Source organism: Chroicocephalus ridibundus, chromosome 12 (assembly GCF_963924245.1).
Source record: "Chroicocephalus ridibundus chromosome 12, bChrRid1.1, whole genome shotgun sequence".
NCBI lineage: Eukaryota > Metazoa > Chordata > Aves > Charadriiformes > Laridae > Chroicocephalus > Chroicocephalus ridibundus.
The window spans coordinates 2,238,828-2,262,100 of record NC_086295.1 but is presented as its reverse complement, the minus strand read 5'-3'; the positions used below and the strand labels follow the sequence as shown (position 1 = coordinate 2,262,100).

The following is a 23,273-nucleotide window of genomic DNA, read 5'->3' as shown; positions in this document are numbered from 1 at the left end:
TTTCACTAATACTGCATTATAAACCCGATTATGGCAAAAATACTACTGTTGAGTCCAGTGGGACCTTTTTTCCAGGTAGCTGATGTTTTCAAACTGCCATAGCATACTGAAATGTGTTGCTCTTAAAAGCGGCGTTGCCGGTCCTTAAGCGTAATTGGACCATAAATTGCTCCTTTGGAGGTCTCGATAGATCAAAGCAAAACAATATAGGTTCTAAACACTTGAGGTTTTTTATTAAGCACTTTTCTTGTCTGTCCTACACTTTAAAAATATTTATAACTTCAAAAGAATAGCCTGACTCTTAAAACAAGCAAGTCTACATGACTGAATACATAGAAATTGGAAATTGGGCTCTTGCTTGATGAGACAGACTTAATATTGGAAAGGATTTTTTTTTTTTTTAGTGGATCAGATTTTTTTAAAATTGCTTTGGTTTGCATTTTTATACCTTGTGAAAGTAGCCAACTTTGAAAATGTTTTGCATAAAGTGTTTCTTACGGAACACTTAAGAACTGATGGATGTTGAGCTCTTACAAACATCTCACAGGTGCAAGGGCTAAGCACCTCTGAAAGTCTAGCCACACGCAACTGCTTTAATCTTTAGCAGAGGACATATACATTCATAGTGAAAGCAGAATAGATGACTCTGCTTTTGAAATTGTATTTCAAATTACAGCATCATAGGCCAGACTTTTAAAGGCAGTTTGATAGTATGGAGCTGCACCTGCAGTGCTTGCATGCATACAGTAGGTGCACATCATCGAATTTGCATGCACAAGTTTATGTTTTTAAAAGTTAGTAGTGTATGTTAATAAGAGTTTGTAGGACTTGGTGCATGAAATAGCTTGAGATCATACACTGCACATATTGCTTTTTACACCAAGATTTACAAACACTTGTAAAGAGCATTGTAATGGAAGGTTTGACCAATAAGCAGCATGTGTCTTATAGTTATTTTCTTACCCTGAATTACTGTTTCTAGCTCTCCAAAATACAGTTACAGTTTCACGTGTGTGGAAAGTAGAATGTAAAATGTCAGTAACTGTTACTAACCTGAGGCTTGAAAATTAGAAACCTTGAAAGGTTTCAAATGTTTTCTTATATAGGGCATGTAGAAAATAGCTCAGTCAACACTCTTTAAAATGTATTACTTTTAGAATAATGCTTTACATTGCATCAAGGCAATTGTGCAACAAACATCGACTGACGAAATTGGAGGTGTTCGAAAAGCTAATGGGCCGTAGTTATTGTGACCTTACTGGATTCTGGTATCTTGCTTCTCAAAGAAACCGGGCTGTTTGGAGCATCTGTGCATTAATAATGGTTTTCCACTACTGACGTCTTTGAGGACGAGGACTATTGCACTTAGTCTTTTCTTCAGGAGCCTGTGTTTGGAACTTTGTAGTCCAATTGGACAGATTTGGGTAATGAGGGTCCAAAAATAACCTTATTTATAGCTTCTTAGCAAAGATGTGAAAAGATCAGATAATTTTCTAGGGGGCAGGAACACAAGTTATGCAGTGCTACTTGGAAGGTGCAGCATCTTTTGGAACTGTGACTGAAAATAAATTGTATGAAGTTATTTGTTTCGGAGTACTTCAAGCAGTAATACGAAATGTGGTGTGTACAGTAACATGGTAAGAGGTAGGAAAATTGATGAGTTTGTTAAAGCATTAAGTCAGCGTTCTGCTGTTACAGATGCTCAGAAATGTCTGCAGAAAACTGTAATTGAGATTATGCTCCAAGATTAATCTTTTGCAATGTAAGAGTTTGTAAAGTCCTTAGAGGTCATTGCTGACACATGTACAATCATCTTGTAAAACGACAGAACTTGTGCACTTTAAAATCACTCTTCAAAATACTATATTCTCCAGCAAAGCAATAATACAATGTCAAAACCATCGTCTGTGAGTTTATGCTTGCTTTACCAGTATTGTCAACTTGAGGGATCAAAGATTTGGATTCTGTTCTTGCAGATGCTTGATGTTGTTACTCTCTTCTGCTTTCTTTTTATGTACAAGCATCTCATAATAAGCTTTTAAGGTGGCTGCTTAAACAAAGGAGCAGATTGGAGAGGGTTCTGTAGGTATCGAGTAAGAACAATATAGAGCTGGTAGGTCTGGACAGTTTTCTCTACCAGCTTAGGTGAAACTGAAATCTAGAAACCTTCACTTCCCCCTGTCCCCCTCCTTGCTTTCCTTTTACCTTCTGAGTGAATGTTAGTACTTATGAAAATTTGCTAGGTTGATCCTAAAGACTAGCTTTTTTTTTTTTCCTGAATATACAAGATTCTGTGACACTCAGTCCTGTTTGAAGATAGCAGAGAGGAGAGATTGTCTTTATGTAATTTTTTTTACTTCTGCGATCAGGGTCAGTATTCTCCTTAGCAGTCAGTAATGCAGTTGTGCAGCTGTAGTAAAACTGCTATCACATATTTGTTTTGCTTTGTATCTAATAATAAAACTTCTTTATTACTTTCACAAAATTTAGTTGGATCTGCCAGTAGCTGATGATAGCGGATGAGTCTAGACTTCTTCATCGCTTGCTTTCTGGCGGCGTCTCGTGCCATTTCTCTAGTGACTATGAGATGGGCCATTTCCCAACTGTGAAACTGATGGGGCTTCATTAAAAAGTGAATGTTCCAGAGTTCTGAACAGTACTAATGCAAGTGACCTCTACAGTTGGTTTAAACTTACTGTTGGTGCTTTTTAGAAGTAAAGGGTACCTGGGAGAACATTGGTGCTATGCATCTGCTGACCCTGGAGGGTGGACTACATCTATTTGCACGTGCAAGGTTTTCTTCATGGCCTTAAGAGCCTGGAAACTTCACTTGGTGTTAAATGGAAGCTTAGGTTTTGTAGAAACTGATGATTTTTAGTTTGTGTTAGCTATCCAAGAAATATTCTAACTTAGGCCTTGATTATAGTGGTTTTAGGATGGGAAAATTACCTATTGCATACTTAATTTAAAGCATGGGTTCAGATCCTTTTGACTTAAGCAGTCGTGATTTTTTTGGAGCTGGAGCCACTGAAAAATAACTGTAGCAGGAGTAGTTCATTTTCCTTCAGTAAGGAGCTGGGGTGGTAGGCTGCCGGGCAAAAGAGAGCGGATAGAAAAAGGAGAAAAGGCAGCAGGCTGGGAAGAATCAGGCAATCTTTTCATTGTAAAACAATTTGTGTTACTTGTTCATACTGAATGTGGCATACTTTGGTTACTTTGTACTTGAAACATGTACCCCAGAAGTGCCTAAAGTAACTAGGAGTATAAATAGATGAGGAAATCTACAGGTTTCCATAAAACGAGAAATATGGAAAAGAACAGAAAAAATACTATGAAGTAGTGGAATGTAGTTGTTTCTATTTCTCACTGACTAGCAAGCGAGTTCAAACATATCCTGATTATAGTTTCCCTGTATGTTGTATGTGCTGCCAATATTATGCCTGTTAACTGTGTTGGCATGGCTGTTTTTTGTTAAAAATAATGTCTGTAATGCACAATGATAATAGGAGGCTGCTTATAGCGTGTTTTACTTTCAAAGCATTTTACAAAATTTAATCCTTGCAACATGCCTGTGTGGTTGGTAAATAAAGTAGTATGAACTCTGCTTCAGAGCTGGGGGAAAGAGCAAGTTAGAGAAGTTCTGACCTGCCCAAGGCCATGAGGGAATTGATATTTTGCCAAGATAGAGCTTGGGAGTCCTATACTTGGCACATAAAGTGGTATCTCTCTTTCTGAAAGATAACTGTGGATCTCTTCTGCAGTACTCTTCTGGGCGAGGGGTGGATTTTATGTTCAAATCATGCATCAGCAAAAGGAACATTCTGCTTTATTTGAAATCTGCTACATCAGATCTGCCATATGTCGCCAGACTGAAAGTTGTGTTTGTTCTTATTGCAACTTTCATAATTGAGGAATCCTGCATGCTTAGCTTTGTACCCCAAAGAACTTAAGACTCAGAGATCTATGCGATAGGATTTTTGTTAAAATGAGTGTCATGAGGCAAACCAATGCCTTGTTTTGTACATCTGATAAGAGTGTCTGTGTCTCTTTAAGTGATGGGATCTAATGGGTATATAGTCGTTGTTCCGTTAAGCTATGAAAGCTATTAACTTTGACTACATATTGTTGAGTTCTGTTATGGAAAATACTGTTGTTCCCAACAGCCTTTGGAAGAACATGTATGGATTTGTTTCATTTGCCTATCTATCCTTCAAATTGTGGTCTTCTGGGTTTTTTTGGGGTATCACTAGGCATATGATCAAGGTTGTTGGTCAGTGACCAGAAGTGAGTGATTGATTTATCTCTTTTGAGCCATTTTGCATTCTGCTACTCCTGAAGTTACATGATGTTTCTATGTTCAGTGAGCTAAATGAGTTTTCCGTCTCTGGAAATCTATGTGGGTTACTTCTAAAATGCAGCATCTTGGTTTGAGGACCACAAATTTGGATGCTGCCCAGGACTTGAATCACTTACTAACACGGGATGCTGCAGCAAAGTTAGCAATCTGAATGAAAATGCAACAGTTTTGAGCACCGATAAGACGGAAAATGAAATGTTTTGGTGTGTGAAAACTCATTATTGTTTGTCTTCTCTGTTTTGGAAAATGATATGTAAATAGAATCCTAAAAAAATGTATGTAGTAGTTCAGGAACTCAGTTGAAAATACTGATATTAGCCTGAGTGGATTTTAGCAAAGAGAAGAGATTGGCTCGTGGAAAGCTGGCCTTCTAGCTGCATACAAAGGGCCTGATCAAATGCTGAGTCTGCTAGGCATACAAGTCACTTAAGAGCACAGCATGTTAAACCTTTTTGTGTTACTATATGTATTTTTTGCCAGAAATACTTGAAATCAGCATTTTTTACCTGAAAATAACTACTCTTGTCAGGATTGTTCTCTGTGTTGAAACTTTATGAATGTTTATAACTCCACTCATCTGTCTGAATCTGCTCCTTGCACTTGATGTCACTGCTTGATGTTAAAAAGAAAACTTTTGCCGGGTGGAAGACAGTGTTAGCAAGTTTAAACTTTTTATGTTAGGCGTATTATCTCTTGTGAAAGAAGACTTGGAGAGGTAGTGGCATGAAAAAAATAATTTTGAAAATTGTGTTTCTCACAACTGAAGACAATGATGGGAAGGAATTCTTAGCGGAGCTTAGTAGACACCTATTTTGGTTGTATTATGAACTGTAAAGCTGTATGTGAAGGAAGGCCAAACTCTAGAGAGAATATGTGGTGCTCACAAGTTAAAGGACTTTTTCTGTGCCCCAGCCACAGGGATGTTCCCGTGTACAATAGTTGTGTGATATGGGGACGTTGCTGAAGTTTCCCCGGTGCACTTCTGGGGCCAAAGCCTCCCTACGGCTCTGTCCTGGGACAGACTGCACACCGTGGGGGTATGCAGGCTTTGTTTTTGGTGTTGTTTTAAGTTGCTAGTGCATTAACTTGAATGTGTTTTTAAACTAATTATGGTCTTGCCTAAATGCAAGAAGTTGTGGTCTATTTATACTGATACAGGTTTCTTGAAAGTTGTAAAACCCTTCTTGTCTGGATACAGTTTTTGTGGTATCGGCCCTCTTGCATACTGCTTCCTCATGAGAGAAGGAAAATAACTTATACAGTAAGTATCTTTTACAGCGATATAGTTGTGTCCACTCTGGATTTGTGCTACTAAACTATTGTGGCAGAATGGTCCCATTTCCAGCTCAAATGTTGAGAGAAGCAGGAAAACTGTACACAGACCAGGCTCTAATGAAACAGGTGTAAGGACCGTGTGGGCACTCATATTTCAAATCAGGTGAGGCTTTTTTTCATCCAGACCATGGACACATGAATAGAGCAAATGATTTTTATTTTTTTTATTTTATTTTTTTTTAAACAACCTTTTAGGACACTTTTGCCTCAGTTTAATGTGGAAACTCTTACCCCAGCTCTATTCTGTGGTAATTTCCTTCCAGAAATGCTGTTTGTCTTCTGCAGGTACAGGTGTCTCGAGGAACTGAGTGCCAAGTTTTTACCACAAAGCCTCCTGTCTTGGAGTAATTTTCTTCAGTTGTCTTTAGGGTAATGCGTGTTGTAAATTGCAATAATTGTCCTTGAAGCCTCATTTATGCCTTTAACTAAGGGTTTTTTAAATATAGAATATTTTTTTGGTGAAAACAAAACCTTGATTATCATCACTCTATAATATATGGGTTATCAATAATCAAGACAGATGTGATAGTAATAAGGAATTGATACAGCTGCGTCCTGTTTGTGCAGCGAGATCTGTATAGGCAGAGTTCAGCCCCTCACAGGGCTGTCTTAAGGCATTGTACAAACATAGATAATCTTTGGCTCTGTAACTGTTGTCAGGCTAGAAATAACATTTTAAAAAGATGAGTTTCTGTACTTGTGTTACCAGTGATCAGAAAGTTACACTTTGAACGTAAAAGGCTGATTCTCAGCAAAGTGCATAAATAGGTTATAAATCCTTTTACCCAGGGACAGTCCTTTTGCCGTGTATTTGTACAGGATTTAGTGCAGGGTGCAACTCAGTTGCCAAGCTCTTTTTGTGAGATTTGGAAAAGTATATTGATAAAAATGGAATAACTTCTTGTGAGTGTAGAACTCTGTTTATAAATTAGAACTGTAAATTGTGAACACCATGCATCTTTTAATTTTGATGCTTTTTTTTTTTTCCCCCATAAAACCCATTACTGAACTATTTTTTTCAGTAACACAGTGTAACCAGTACCTAGGCAACTAGTAACATAAAACTTCATCAGTATGTAGTATTATTCTGCATGGCTAGCATGACTGTTCTAAGGTTTGTATTGAATCAAGTAAGTCTCTAGTAAAAATGGTCTAACTTATCATTATAACTTGATTAATATATGTTTCTGAGAGTAGTTGAACTGTTAAAAGCCATCACAGTGCTTTTGTACAGAATAAAGCACATGCTGGGTAGACTCTGTGCAGACAACCAGTGTAGATTCCGTTGAAAAATGTGTGCTCTACGTATCAGAGTATAAACAGCAGCGAAGCAATGAGGTGTGCGCCATGCTCTAGTCTTTCTTAAATGGTTTGAGGGGGCAGCAATGGCTGTAGTAAGCTGTCTTCACGCTTTCCTTCAGTTTATTAATCAAATATTTCTCTAAGGGAGGGCTAGTTTAGTGCCTCTCGCAGGATGTAATAACATCAGGTGCATTCAGCGTGAGTGGTGGTGCAGCGAGTGGGACCAGTTGGACTCACATGAGTCAGAAGTACCAGCTCCAAGCAGCAGCACTGGGGAACTGCAGCACCTGTGGCCAAAGAGGTGACGGAGGTGACCAGCAGAGTGTCTGCTGAGGGCTCAGCAGAGGAGGTCGGAAGAAGACTTCTGGAGGAGGAAGGCTGAGAGTGGCTAAACTCTGCAGAACTTCATAGAAAAGCAGGAGGAGCTGTTAGTTCTTAATAAACATATGTGCAGTCATGTTTGCAGTAGTATTAAGGGTGGACTGGAAGAAGAGGCAAGTGTTCGAGCCATGAACTTCAACTGCTTATTTCCTTTCATTCTTCCTTTTTTCCAATGTATCATTTGGGTTTCTTTTCTTCCCTGTCCTCCATGGGGGAGGGGGAGAGAAGGCACTAATTATTTATAAGTGTTAGTCATACCCAGTCATTAAGCTTAGTCATTACTCAGGACTGTGCACTTGATGGTTAGTAAAAATCAAAACTAGACTTGATTTTGTTTAAAAGCTTTCTGCGTTCAAGCTTACAGGTGTGAAAATACTTTTATTTCTGTGTTCAGACTAACTGGAAAAGCAATGCTACTTAATAAATGTTGCTATCGGCCAAATGACCTGTAATGTCATGTCCACGGTGATAGTTTGTATTTGAGGCATAGTGTTTGGCATATTATCAAAGCAGAGTAACTTCTGTATCGGCAGTGAGAGAGCCGTAAAATCGCAGGCTGTTTCTGCAGAGGCGGGTTTGAAGGGAACGTTTCCACCGAGGCTGCCCTGGGTAGCTGTCAGGCGGTGGCATTGTCTAACATCGGGTCTCCACAGCTCTGGCTGAAAAGGTGGCATCAGCAAAGGGTTTTGTCACTGCTAAAATTAGAAAGGGTATATACCTAGAGTAGGGCATTCACAGTGGGGACATATTAAAGAAAGCGTGTTTTATGGGATTTCATGTACTTGGTTGTTTTAGGGTGTTGCTTTTTGAAGGAAGATCGCATGGATTTAATGCATTACTCTTCATCAGGTATTTGTGTGCGGACTGTGGTAAGTGCAAAGTAGCTTGCCCATTCCCATTTCATCAGGTGCTTGAACAGCACTAATGTTGATGTGCCTCAGTACAGACAAACTGTTTGCCAGAAACAAAGACTAGTTGAGTTTTAAAATCTCCTATTTAGCATAACAGATCAAAAGAATTAGTGGCACTTTATTTTGTGTCTTCCTTTCTCAAAAACAAATCCGATTTTGGTATAACATTATTGTTTGATGTAAGTATATTGAAAATCATGGCAGAGCTAAATCTGAATCACTTTGAGATCAATAATTAAAGTAATTGGTTTAGCTCTTGATAGTGCTTCTCTTAGTTCTTTCTGCATCAACCTAAAGACAGATTTGTGTGATGACTGGGTTGCAGTTTGACAGAGCACTCTGGTGTTTTGGCCTTGTGTGCCTGACTAGAAAGGAATGTTAACACACTTTCAAGGAACATTGCTTTCCAGAAAAGTCAGAATAGTTTCAAGTCGCATTGTTTTGCAGCATTTGTCAATTGTTGCTATATAAAATGACGTATTTCCCAGAACACTTCTTACACACCTTTTCAACCGAGATTTTTTTCCATACGGGATCACCGTTAAATACAGTGGTTTTTTGGTACTCCAGGATGACATTATTCCTTTGACTATATTCTTAAGAGACTCGTGAATCAATATTCTACAAATTATTCACTTCTTCACGTTTTGTACCAGGACAACAGTACAGTTGAGTTCTGTAGTTTGAAACTGAATTCTTGCATAGTAAGAGTAAGCAAATCTTCCACTACGAAGTTGAATCTCTTTGGCCTTTTGACTCTTCAGTAAGAAAAAACAAAAGCAATTTTTCATAATATGAACTTGTGTACTTGGTCTGTACAAAACACATTTTCTGTGCACTGCAGTCAGGGTTCTTGGTGATTTTTGAGAATGTATCTTTCATCTATGTTGGCAATAATTGTAAATCAGCTGTTCAAGAATTAGTATTTCCCAGACCATAACCGTTAGTTGTGGTCTGTGATCTGTGTGTGCAGGTTGGGCACGTGGGGAGAGTGGTCATAGGCAAATGAAGTGGAATGCTGTAGTAAACTAATGCTGTAGTAAACTAATGCTGTACCAAAACTTTTAGGCGTTGTATTTGGGTAAAATCTTATTTTATTCCAGCGTGATGTTGAGTTGAAAAGTGAAAGGAGTGGTGTGCTTTCGTAGCTCTATAGTAAGTGCTTGTCCAAAGCTCTGTGCCATGTCAGTCTTCACTGTGGTGTGAAGTTTGGTGCCTGTTGGGAGGCTCCAAGTGCTTTGTATTAAAGATGCTCTGAAGCAACACCTGACAGCCATGGTTTCTCATGCCAAGTTGTAGCTCACCTGAAGCAACACAGGAGCTGAACATTTAACAGGCACCTTTAAGACGTGTTCGGCATAGCGGGTGCTCTGTGGTCTCAATCCAAGTGCGTGCAAAACCTTGGCATTCATTGCTTTAGGGTGCCCGTTACGCTGCTGTGAGAGGTGAGGGGTCTGGTACAGGATCTCGGCCTGCTTCAGTGTGCTGACCAGCTCTGTCCCTGCCTGGCAGTTTTATGGCCTGTAGACCTGCAGCTCAGCAGGGAATGTATCTGCTACTAACTCATGTTTGTAGAGGCTGAGCTCATCCGTGCCAGTGCGGTGCAAGCGCTTCTGGAGCAGGTGAAGGCACAGGTAATGGTGGGTTCATTTTCAGCTGGCTGGTTTACAGGAGCCGACACCTGCACTATGTAGACTTCTCCGTAAGCACTATGGTTATCCTGTGGAGCTAAGACACCTTTATAGATGTCACAAACCAACCAACATTTCTTCATGAAACTCAAGAGCCTGCGTCGCTGATGGTGTCAAACACTTTGGCAAGGAAGTTCAAGTAGAAGTGTTTTCTGGATTTGTTGTGCAGCAGAGATCACCTGAGGTTCGAAGCACCTAAACTAAGGTCACGTATCTAATGTGGTGGTGCACATCTCTCATCAGGTACAAAACAAGGTGTTTTCACTAACATCTAATCCACAGCTGTGTTGCTGTTTAAAGTTCTGTGCTGTTCATCTTGATTTGTAATCACTATTTCTCATGAGTTGGTGTATAGATTGTCCCTTGTGAGCTGCTACATGTTTGCTGGTTTATTACAGGTGCTCTTCTTTGACGTATGTAAATAATTCTAAATCTGCCAAAAGTTGTCTTGTATTAGGGAAGATTCCCTTGATTACTCAGATTTTCATGCAGCTGCAGTGGACTAGTAGACTTTGGCATGTTCTTCCCTCTTTTCCTGGCCTTTCATTCCTATAGAGTGAGAACTTTTCCAGACAAGTCAGTTGTCACAAGAGGAAGAAAGGCGGATTGTTGGACAGCACTGATGTTGGTACCAGGTTATCATTTCCTTTTCTGTAATAAGGGACGCTATCGTATTTATCACTTCTGCTGAAAGTTCTGTAGTGTGTGTAGGCAGCTATCATTTTTTCCAGCTGTCTCCCCGGTATATTATCTTTTTTGTATTGGGAAAATCTTAGAAACTTTATTCTTTTACAAATGTTTTGTCATTCCAGGGACCCTGTATAGCCTGATCCAGTCATCTACAGGGCATTGCCTCATCCCCTTTTGCTGTATATGGTTTTTGTGGCGTGCACGATACCAACTTGCATAACATTACAGACACTTGCTTTCCTTTTTGTTGCAACAGAATCTCTTCTGACAATACAGAAGGGACACTACAATAAAGCTTTCTCTGCTAATATGGCACGGCTTGCTTATGATTACCATCTGATTTTTTTGCCATGTCAAATGTTTGCAGCATCTTGACACAAATGAGTATGTGCTTGAGAGCTTAAGGCACAAACTGCCTTGATGTTAAGATAACCTCTTAGTGAACTTTGCTGGCAAACCTAGTTAGGGTTTGAAGATATGTTGGATGTCAGTGGACTTTATGATCAATAACCCTTTTTTCTAGAGGTGTTCGTAGGGACTTGATTTCCTACACCAGAAGCATCAATCCTCTAGTTATTCTTTCAGGCTTGGACATTCTTTCTGAACATCAGCATGTGTATGTATTGAACGTCAGTTTTTGCTGCCTAACAATTCTCCCTGACCCGAACTTTTTCTCTGGAAATAAAGTTCAGTTACTTTTTTACTTTAAGAAGATAATTTCCTCAGGAGACTGGAAAGGGGTATTCTCCATGCAATTTCAAGATCATACATCCATTAATTCTTCTGTCACATCTCGGCTGCTAAAAAAAAGAACTTGCTAAAGGTCTAGGTTCCTTAGTAATGGTTCTGAATTGATCTGGATTAGACCATGGGCTACATTGTAGGTAATGAGCAAAATCTGTCAGTTTGAACCTAAATATTCTTCCATTCAGTATTTGCATCAGAAAGAGAGATGTCGCTTGTGATCTGACGGGATACCTTCTAGGTTTTCTATTTCAGATACACGAGAGTTTCTTTCTTGCATCCTGGTATGCCCGGTGACGAACGTGGGCAGACCTTTTTATGGTCCTCGTGTTAGGTGCTTGCTAACTGTAGATGAAGTCTCTCAGTGTGTCACCTGCTGTATGAACGGAGTCCCTGAGAAACAGAGCATTTCTTCTGAGAGAGGGCGGCGCCACGCTGCGTTGCTGTTTGAGTGGCTGCCTGCTAGCTATGGCTGTTAGGAGGCGACAGTTTGCCGGACTCTGTATTTCCTCTGAAGATGCCTGCTGTATCTGCAGAAAATTTTACCTCTGTCATTGGGAAGTCCAGCTCCTGTAAATATTATTAATGTAGATTTACCAGCAAAAACAGATAACAAACCAGGAAACTCTTTTGGCTTGGGCTTTTTGTGGATGTAGAGGTTCTGTAGCAAGAGCGCTGGAGTTACACGGGTAATCAGAGTGGTCTGCAAAGGCTACAAAATATTTTTTTACTCTTCTTCCTTTATTATTCTGGTAACTTTTTTTCTTTAGTCTTTGCTAAGCCAAGACATGTTTTAAAGAAAGAAAGAAGAGGAAGGCATTAGAAAAAGGGCTGGCTTGTGTTTTTTCTGACATGACGTATGGCCAGAGGTCTTCACTTTTTATTCCAGTGCAGATTTTGCAGGTTCTATTAATTTAAAAAAAAAAAGGAAATCCAACTAACAAAAAACCCCCAAAGCGTAAGACTTTGTAAATGGAAGTGCCATTAGCAAATGGAAATACAAATAGCAAGAGGCAAAGACGACACTGTAGAATCATGCGGTTACATTGTATAATAATGAACTTTTCCATCCAAACCCTCTGGAAAACAGGAGAGATCCAGGAAGGTCTCCACAAGGAGAACACACGAGATGACCGTTGTACTCATCAGGAGAGCAAGTCCTTTCGGCATAAGGAGCAATCCAACTCAATTTTGTTAATCCTTCATTTGGAGCTGTGATGAGTTGTTTATTCAAACTAAAATATGACCCTCTTTCAAGATTCTGTTAAGCCTCCAACTTCTAACAAAAATTGTAATTAATTTTAATTAGTTTTTTAATGAGAGACTTGGAAAGAATGCTTGAATGTTTGCATTTTTAATAGTGAATATGGTTTTAGAGTACACGTGACCAGACTTTCTAGGAAAAAGAAGGCAGAGAGAAATTTAAAATGGCCAAGTTTTGTTGTCACCTTTTTCTAACTGAATATTTCCAATGATCGTTATTAGGTGTTTGGTCTCAAATAGCACTTCATACATTTGTGGAACAAAAACCTGGATGGTAAACTTGAAACAGAAAGATATTTTTCATCCTTACTTTAAATATGTTGCTGAATTTAATTGGATAAGTGAGATACCTTGGTACAATTCCAGCTGTCTTCTAGTACTTGGTAGTCGTTTCTGATCTGGTTCGTGCAGCATTTGTACCCTTATGCATTGGAGTTTGAGATTATGATACTTATCATAAAGTATCATTAAATATGTACTTAAATATTTAAAATACAAGTTTTGGAACATGAGAAAGAAATGTTTTGGGTTTTTTTTTTCTACACCTGTGGCTGTCAGCCCCTTCTTTTTTTCAATTGCAACAAATGAATCAGTTGAGAGGTGGTTAATGTATGTATGGAGAGAGGGGGCTGTTGGAGTCCTACAGTGACTTTGTTTAGAAGCGTGAAATAAATGGGACTTTCTTTTTAATTCTTAATCAAGTTAGCTCCAATGAGCTTTCTGAACTTCACTGAAAATCCACTTAATGCCAGCTTGGGTATAGTTTTGGGTTAGTGAGTTTCTTTTTTAGCTAATTGGGTTGGAAAAGAGTCTCTAGTTGGGCTGGAGGGAGAGAAGCTGAGAGCAGCTCCGGCTGCCTTCTTACAGAATTCTCAACAAGGCTGGAGAGATGTTAAGTGCTCAGTCAAAAATTACTTGCCCACACGCTGTATTACTCCTGAATTTCTGCACAGAAATTTCAATAACAAAGTTCATCAGTCGTAGACCCCAACTTAAAGATGTGTTAGAAACTGTATAAATTGAAAATAACTGTGTATCAAATATGAGTGCAGTATAAAAGAACTATTTAAACAGGGACAGCTATGAATGTAGCTTTGTATGAATTACTTTTTTATTACGAATTCAATACTTGGGGGAAGGTTCAGACTTCCCATAGTTAGCAATCTAGCGGGATAGTGCTTAGAGCCAGGGTTTGAATTACAAATGATTGTTTTGTCTGTCTGCTGCTAAAAATTGAACTTTCTTGATATGTTTCCTAAAGCTCACATTAATATGCTTTTCAACTGTCTGTTTCAGCAGTTGTGCTGTGTTAATGTGTAGGCATGTTCTAATTTTCATGTAGCTCAGGGAAGAATATTTCATTGTTCAGCCGATGCGCTTGCTCTTCAGGGGTAGTCAGCCTTCGTTTTGTGGTTATCGTCCTTCTTTTCTCTCTTTCCTCATTGATGTTTTGGGGAGCAAAGAGTTGCCAGTCCTGGTGTCCCGAGGGCTGGCTGTGCTCTTGCAGGGCACAGAAGTGTAGTGCAGACCCATTCTTGAGCCTGACTTGTGTATTGAGCTGGAGAGTGGGACCGGTAGCGTAGAGCTGCGGGCCTGGTGCTAAGAAGGCTCTCACATGTGGGTGAGGTGCTTTGGGTCGGCACTTTCTAATAACTCACTTTTGCACTGAGAGAGAAGATTAAAAACAAACCACCCCCCTTCCCCAAACCCAAAACTAGAGTTAGTATCTCTTATGTTGCTTCTGGAAGGAAAAAATATATAAGTCTCTAAAGAATTTGGGTGGTACATCAACCCCCAAAATGGTGAATTTTAAGAAAAAGTTTGTTATGGGACGTCAGTAGAACTCTGATGTTTAAGGGCTTCTGAAAGCACAGACATATATAGTTGCATTGGGCTTTTTCAATTGCTAGAAACTAAATGGTCATCAACAAGCCCTAATGTTTGATGTTGACTTGAAAATACTCGTCTAATCAGACCTCCACTGTGCTCATGTTTTCAATTATAACAACATTGAAGATTTCCACTGATTCAGTGTTTAGTTTCTTTAGCTCATTATTATGAAGGATGACAAAAATGGGCAACGTGAGTTCACTTCCCAAGATTTTATGCTTGCACTTTGGAAGAGGATGCCACGTTCTGTTTGTGCAGGAATTAGCTTGATGTAGTAGCAGGTCACACTCTAGTCTTTTAAAATATTTAACTTGTCTGGTTTTTTCAGTAGCCCCCGTAGCGTGAGGCTGATGGTGAGAAGGTAGTGATGGTTCTAACGAGCAAGTGACAGGATCAAGCTCTGGATTCACTATTGAGGTTTATAAATTTCTTGGAGGTGGTGGTGGTGGTGTATGGCTTTGCTGTTCTAACGAAAATGCTTCTCCTTATATAAGTTACGGGCAAAAAGACCTTACTTTCTGGGATGGTTTGGAAAATGGTTGGTTTTTTTTTTTTGGACTTGTCAGCTAAACTAAGAGTAGTTATTTCTACAGTCTGCAAGATTATAAATAAGCTTTCCCCCTCTTCTTTTCCTACAGAAAACCAGTTTGAGAATATTTGTTTCTAGATATAACTCTTGTCCATAGCACATTGCAGTCCCACCTTAACACTTCTAAATAAGTCATAACGGAAAGTCACCTTTTTGATGTAAACTAGTTTAATGTCTCTGTGTGGCTCTGCTTCATGAAAAGAGTTAACGTACAGAACGTAAAGAAAAAAATTAGGTTTTCTTTTTCATTTATTTTTGTAGAAATCAGTATATGGCTTTTTGCAGTTTAACACTAATTTTCAAACAGTCCAAGAAAACTGCTTAAGAAGTTGTCTATAAACGTTTCAACGCATCTGAATAGGAAAGCAAATAAAAGCTTATTCTTTTGAAGAAGTCATGGTCTGAGTAGCATAGTCCGGATCTCCAGATAGTGTTGGGCAGCACGTGTAGGCTTTTTCTGCACTGAACAACACTTAACAAAAACTTTCTGATTTCAGTAGTGCCTCTTGATTTTCATGGTGAGGTTTCCTCCTGTAGTTTGTCGCTCAGAAAGGCTAACTCATTTTGAGTGCCCAGTTTGCTTCCTTAGGTGGCTTTTGCAGAGCTGATGAGGTCCTGGGGCTCTCGTGGACTGACTGAGGCGTGCGGAATGAGTGAGTCCTGGGAAAGTAGTTCGTGTTGGCCAGATCCTGTTTGTGCCTTTGAGAAAGAGAGACTATCCTCTGAAAATCTGCCGGTTAAAACCTGGTTTCCTATAGCTACCCGGTGGGGTTACGTGTATTGGTCTGAGTCACTGAGTGGGGAATGACAGCCTTATTTCCCTCTCCATTTTATTTTTCTTTTGGGGTGTAACATGGCACAATGCAGTCTGTTGCAGATGCACATGAGAAAGATTATGATTTTATAGCCGCTTTCATTACTAAAGTTGTTATGGGAAATTAATTTAGAACTTAGACAATTGTGTTCCTGTTGATGGTGAAGCCTATGTTTGATTATATTTTTTTTCCCTCTTAAAGAAGAACGAAAAATAATCTTGCTTAATGGCAAGATTTTATTTTACTTGCAGTGTTTCATAAAACAAATTTCTTAATAAAGAGCAGGTAGGACTTTTACACGTTTGCTGATTTTAACCTCTAGTCACATGGAATTTTTTGGCTGGGGCGAATACGACTCATTGTGTGTTCTGATGCACACCATACTGAGCATTTTGATAGAGAAAGAGTATTTCTGTGATTAAGCTATTCTATACAAAATGTGATAATGCGGCTGGGTACTTTGCTTTTATTCTAAACCACTTTTGTTAGCTGTGTAGTCCTTCAACAGCACATTAATTTGGTATGTATCTGACTTAGATTAAAAAAAACACAACAGAAAAAATATGTTCTTTCATCTTTGAAAAGGATATATGTGTCTTGACCAATTTCTTTTTTACCAGGCATGGTACTTGTGCGTAGTGAGAATGGGCAGTTGCTGATGATCCCTCAACAAGCCTTGGCGCAGATGCAAGCACAGGCACATGCCCAGTCTCAGCCTCAAAATACTATGACTCCTCGTCCTGCTACACCTACCAGTGCTCCTCCAGTGCAGATATCGACAGTGCAGGTTAGTGCACTAGTTCGTAGTGTTAATAACTGTAAGATTTTTTTTTTTCCTGTGAAGAATACAGCAGAAAATAAGGCGTTGATTTGAGTGCTTTGAGGAAACCATTGATCAAACTGGTGCTATACAGGCTTTTCCACATGGCATAGGCATTGCGTTTTGTTCCTAATTCTGCTACAGTTTGGCTGTTACTCATCAAAAATATTTTTACCTCGCTGAGTGGCATTAAGTTTAAAACTGTTTGATATAAGGAGGACTGTTCAAGACCATATATGGTTAACATGGAGAACTCTTTTCCCCAAAGAATCCTTATTCTTTATAAAACTAAAAGAAAGAAGTGCATATGGGTATATATATACTGAGATCATCACAGTTGCGTGAAGTTAAGACTAAAAATCCTTCTCACGGATTTATAGAGGTCCAGATGCATTCTTTTGTATCTGTAATAATGGCAACTATCCAGAGACAAAATACTAGATAAGGTAGATTATATTTAAATATAGGAACTAATGTGCTTGGGTTTTTCTCCTCTTCCCAGGCTCCAGGAACGCCAATTATTGCACGACAGGTGACACCAACTACTATTATCAAGCAAGTGTCTCAGGCTCAAACAACAGTGCAACCCACCACAACGCTACAGCGTCCTCCTGTTGTGCAAGTGAGTTTCTAGAAAAGTATTGCTTAGATGAGATACATCAGCTGTTAAGATTAGCTGAAAACCTGCTTGAGACTGACGGAAATACAGGAAATATAATTACTAAGTGCGTAGAAGAAGTATCTTCTGGGTTATCCTTTCTAAAACATTTGCATATCGCAATTTACTGTATATTTTGGACATATATGTATATTTTTTATAGGTATATTATTATTGCTTTGTGTTATACCTATATGGATATATATTTAAAGATATATCCTGTTACTAGTTTGTATGACCGCAGAACTGACTAAAATAAAATATCTTTATGCTTTCTGCCTCAAGAAAGTGACACCAGTTCCCTTTGGATTTGGAGCTCTGATGATATTCCTGTGATGGCTCTGTAGTCCTCTGAATTCTGCCGCAAAATTTACAATTACAGAAAAGGCTGTACTGGTAGCCTCTTCCACAAGCCTCTCCCTCTTACACGAGTCTCTGCTTTGGTCTGTGTACTTAGGGAGATTCTGATAACTCAAGGACAAATAGTGGTGTCTTAGTCTGTGGCTGTCTTCTAATAGCCTGGCCTGTATTAATGCTACGCTTTCTTGTAGATTTTTTTTTTTTTTGATGGGTGGTGGTGTGAGTTTAAAACACAGTGCAAAAGTGTGAAATTCTCCACATGGCTTCCAGGCAACAGTGATACAATATGATTGCTGTCGCCTAATCTGTTTCATTGTGCTTTCTTCATCCTTTGAGTAGACAGGATTAGAGAGTTTTAATTTAAAACATGCAGGTTTTGCTATGCATCCAGTTAACCTTTTTCCCCTCAGAGAGCCTTTGCCTATGCCAGTGATCTTTCCAGATCTAAGAGTTAATTTACCTAACTGAGTCTCCTTCATTTGCACTGCTGTTATAGGACAAAAAAAATCATTCCATCTGCATATTTTTTGCTGTAATGAGCATACCACGGACTTCATTTATCCCGATTTCAAAAAATGAGACAAATTAAATGTCTCCCAAAATAGCAATGAAAGTTAGCTTTGGCAGCACTGGAGCCTCTTTTCTTGTGCATCTCTGTATAAAGAGCAAGTTTACAAATAATTTTTTAAAATTCTGAGAGCTAGCTTTAGCTTGGTAAGAATTGCTGTCTCTCTGATTGGGTTGTCATTAGTAATTAGGCTGTGTTGGAAGTCCATGAATGAACTGTGCACGTGAAAAGTGCTTGTTTACAATGTTGATTCTTTAAAGGTGGTATGGTATTCCTACTTGGAATTACCAACTTGTCTACAAGACTAGAAAAATGTTTTGTCCCATTGTCCACCAAAAAGATCTTGGTAAGACCTGAGCTTTTGTCTGTCCTGCCTTTTTAGAAATCCCTCCCTTTGAAAGTGGCATTTGATGGAATAGGCATAAAAAGCTGTTGCATTCATAGAAATTAGTACTTGGTTTAGTTGTGTTTTGAAACCACGGTGTAGGAGGTTATGTTTATGGTATTATTTTGCCATTTTATCCAGTAACCAAAAATCGTGCAATTCTTGATCAACTTTTAGGATTTCGGTTCTGAATGTGTAGTGTTTTGTGCCATCTGGTGGCTCTTTCTTTCCACTGCAACAGAGAGCAGATGAGTAACTTCTTTTTATAGTAGCTTGGAAGGTGTTCTGCTGTCTGGTGGCTCAGTTTCTGTTTGATGGGTCAGGAGAAGAGGCTTTGGTGTGTTCCAGGTAAAATAATGCTATGCTTGTATTCTCTGCAGCCTCAGATTGTTCTGGGTGGTACTGCACAAACGACTACGTTGGGGACAGCAACGGCTGTACAAACTGGAACTCCTCAGAGAACAGTGCAAGGAACAACGGCAACCTCCACTGCTGCCACAGTAAGACACTGAGTGCAGTTAGAGCCTTCTCTGGTTCATTCCCGTGCACACGTGTGCGTGTGTGTATGTACATAGACCTGAACCCAGATCAGAGGGGAGAGTAGTAAAGGTGCAGGAGTTCTGTGAACTGTTGGTCTTGAAAAGGTAAACTTTTAGTAGAAGCATATAGTTTACAAAGTGAATGCAGGTCACTTGGATTTTGATGGCTGTCAAAGTATTCGTTTTGATTTCTGTAACTGTTTTAAAGCACTCTTTTTTTTTTTTTTTTTTAAAAAAAAAAACCACCACCACATATTAGTTGTACCTTATAGAAAAGTGACTTGTTCAGCACTGCAGAGTAAAATCAGTGTGAGAAGGGGTAAGAAGTTGGCACTAACTCATTCAAAATGCATGTTTCCAGGACTGCAAATCAGGGCGAATCCGTGCCTTATGCACAGGGAAGGAGGAGTTTGTTGTCCCACCAAAACACGTATTTTCCCATATACAACGTGCCATTCTTAAAATACTTGGTATTTCCCAATGTCATTAAGAATCACAATTTATTAAATTTTGATAACAAAAATGTACAATACATATGTGTATATGAAGCAAAACAATCCAGTCTGATTATGTCTTTAAGCAGTGAGGGACACAAATCTGTAAAAAATATTCTGAAGTGGTGAACCAGAAAAGGACTCTATTTCTCGGAGTATAAGGTCAGATCGTGTATTAAAAGAGTTTATCTTCCCTTCTCTGACTCTTTCCCTTCTACTTCTCTTCCTCCCATAACAGGAAACTATGGAAAATGTGAAGAAATGCAAAAACTTTCTGTCCACATTAATAAAACTGGCATCATCTGGAAAACAGTCTTCAGAGACTGCGGCTAACGTGAAAGAATTAGTACAGAACCTGCTGGTAAGAAAAGTTAATTAAAAGTTCTAAGAAACAATGTCTGGGTGAATTTAGGCTCAAAACCGAGGGGTTGTTTTTTGGAGAGGACGGAGATTTTATAATCTGAGATAAATCAAATTGAAACTTTGCTTCTTCTGAATTTAAACATATTAATAAATTTTCCTTTAGGCTTTTAAGTTTTTACCAAAAAAAGTAATATTATCTGAGGCTAATGTAAAAGCGTGACATACTTAGTATTTATAGAATGAGTACTAGTATTGCTTAGCCTAGTTGTTCGCAACCTTTAAGTTAAGGTAGAGCTGTGTATTCCAGATGTTATCACATGCTAACCAGAGGTTGTCACAAGACCAAAATTCAAAGTGTGTCTTCCATCAGGGATGTACATTTAGTTTTGTGAGAGACATCTGCCTTTTGAGCATAGGGTGGGCACAACTGTAGCTATTTGAAATAGAGGAACTGTGGTACCTTGGGAAAAGAGAACCCCAGAGACGGGGCTGCTGGGCGCTTCGGAGCAGTTGTGCAGGTCCCATGAGTATTCCTGTAGGTTCCACCTGCTTCTCTGATCTATAGACAGGACATTCCTGTAACAGTGAGAACAACTGAAAATGTTTCTTAAAATTGACTGAAAGAGAAGAAAAGGAAAGATGGGACTGTAGGTCTTACTAGTTGAAATTTGCAGTCAAATTAGTCGCTACCATAAAGCTATTGATAACAATTTATTGAAAATAAGTGGTTTTATCATCCATCACTATTTTTAGTTAAGTCTTAATTTTTTTTTCTGGTATTGAATATCTGTAAAAATTAATTTCTATAAGTCGGTTCATTTGGATTTTCTGTTTTGAAGGATGGAAAAATTGAAGCAGAAGACTTTACCAGTAGGCTGTACAGAGAACTTAATTCTTCACCTCAACCTTACCTTGTGCCTTTCCTGAAGGTAACTTGTGTTCGCTGGTCCTTATATATTTCTGTGCCTATGTAATGAAATCTGAAAAGTTTTCTTTCTGTGACTTATAAGCAGTTTCTTTCCGTAGCACCAAACCTATGAAATGATTTATTATCATCTTTTTAGTCTTGGAAAGAAAACAAGGGATTGAATGGTACAGAAAACTGTACCTTCTAGACAAACTCTTTTGCTGTGCTGTATACCTGTTTGGATAAACAGGAAATTAGTCACCTTTTGATGATAAATCCCATTTATCATAAATTTTATAGTAATTGGATACATCTCAAAATAATGCTTATACCAAAACATTTACCATCTGAAAATCAGAGAAAGTACAGCAGCGCTCTATGATAAAACTCTGCTTGACTAATATATGGCTCTGAGCAACCTGATCTAGTGGGAGGTGTCCCTGCCCATGGCAGGGGGGTTGGAACTGGATGATCTTTAAGGTCCCTTCCAACCCTAACAGTTCTATGATTCTATGATTAAGGGATATAGTTGTAGGCGTGTGTTGATGTTTCTGGGTTCTGAAATGCTTGTTCAACCCAGAGCTGTTCATGAGGACAAAAATCGTTACCACAGGAAAACAACTAATGTAAGAATCTATTAAAACACTATGGTCTCTGTTGAGCTATTCTGAAATTTTCTCCAGTGTTCCAGCGTGTCTTATAAGCCATCAGATGTTATAGCCTGCTATATATGTGGGAACACAGTTGAGGATGGCAGCACGGGCTTGGTTTGTTAAATACGTCCCAGGGCTCCCATAACCTAGACGCCCATGATATCCAAGCTTCCACAACTAAAGGTGCTGTCACTCTGTCTGGCTTTAAGTGTGAAGTAGCATGGTATTTCTGTGTGCGCCGCTGTCGTGTATTTTTGGGTGCATGCCGACTGATTCAATGGACTGAAATGAAAGGCATTGCATTTTACAATTAACGTTTTCTTGTGTGATCTGGGATTAAAATACTCAAGCAAATTCTTTCCTTTCTTCCTTTTCAGAGGAGTTTACCTGCCTTGAGACAGTTAACACCGGACTCTGCAGCTTTCATTCAACAAAGTCAACAGCAGCAGCCAACAACGCAAGCAACGATAGCGACGATTCCATCTGCGGCGGTGCTTCTAAGCTCCTCGGTTCAGCGCACAGCAGGAAAGGCGACTGCAACTGTAACGAGTACCCTCCAACAACCTGTCATCAGCCTAACTCAGCCCACACAAGTTGGTGTCAGTAAACAAGGGCAGTCTACACCACTGGTACGTTAGCCGAAGTGCATCATCCCTTATTGCACAGGGGCTTTTTGATAATGGTGACTTTTCTGCTTAAATTGGTGGTTTAGCTCAATCGGAGAACTTTGATCTCTTTAGAGAAAGTATCTACTAGGAAAAAAAAAAGTTATAATTTAAAATCCATTCTTGATTAACGTACTCTATTATTTCCTATTTTGTTGTCAAATATTGTCAGATTGTCTCAATCACTGCACAGCCATGACAGAGCAGGCTTCTGGAGGATCTTTCATTTCCCATTTCATAAGTCTAACAACAGATTACCCCAAAAGAGGAGAAAGAAAACAACTTTCTTAGGCCTGCACATAAACCAAATAAGAACAGTATAATGTGCAGCACTTTTTTTGGTTTTCCTCTTCTCATAGCAAAGCAGTGTCTGTGTGTAAGCTTTTTCTAGGATGTGTATTAATTAATACACATTATTGAATTACTAGGGGTTTTTTTTGCTACTTAGTACTTCAACGTTCCCTTTAGAACGTTTGGCATTCATTTGAGCTGCTCTGTCCAGAAATTTTCGTATAAAATGAAAAGGAGAGATCTCTTTTGTCAACCCACAAATATTTTTCACTTGCCTTGAGAGAAAAACTAGCGATTGTATTGATCTTCTGCCTTTATAACCTAGGTAACCTGTAGAAACCTGTAGAACCTTTATAACCTATAGCAAGAGATTAGGAACCCAGGGAAGGAATAAAAACTGAACGTTAACTAGTGCAGGATTTACAAGAAAATGGTTTGGCCTTTAACGCAAATAAATATATATAATAGTAGCAAAAGTATCAAAAAAACCCCTTAGAGTTATGGAAACAGAGCTTGCAAAACAGGTAGAGTTGGTAGATTCCTTTTCAGTAGTTTGCAAATAAGTTTCTGAAAAACTAGTTGAAGGGAGACGAGGAGTTTGC

At 39.0% G+C, this 23,273-nt stretch overlaps 1 protein-coding gene across 1 annotated transcript in view; it reads left to right on the top strand.

Annotated features, from left to right (window-relative positions):
• The window catches only part of TAF4 (TATA-box binding protein associated factor 4), a 39,356-nt gene that overhangs the window by 5,351 nt on the left and 10,732 nt on the right, over positions 1–23,273 (top strand). Inside the window, exons 3-8 of the mRNA XM_063350113.1 lie at positions 16,589–16,755; positions 17,291–17,410; positions 19,140–19,259; positions 20,031–20,153; positions 20,995–21,084; positions 22,093–22,344. Coding sequence (XP_063206183.1) covers positions 16,589–16,755; positions 17,291–17,410; positions 19,140–19,259; positions 20,031–20,153; positions 20,995–21,084; positions 22,093–22,344 — 872 coding nt within the window. The remainder of the gene's footprint in view (positions 1–16,588; positions 16,756–17,290; positions 17,411–19,139; positions 19,260–20,030; positions 20,154–20,994; positions 21,085–22,092; positions 22,345–23,273) is intronic.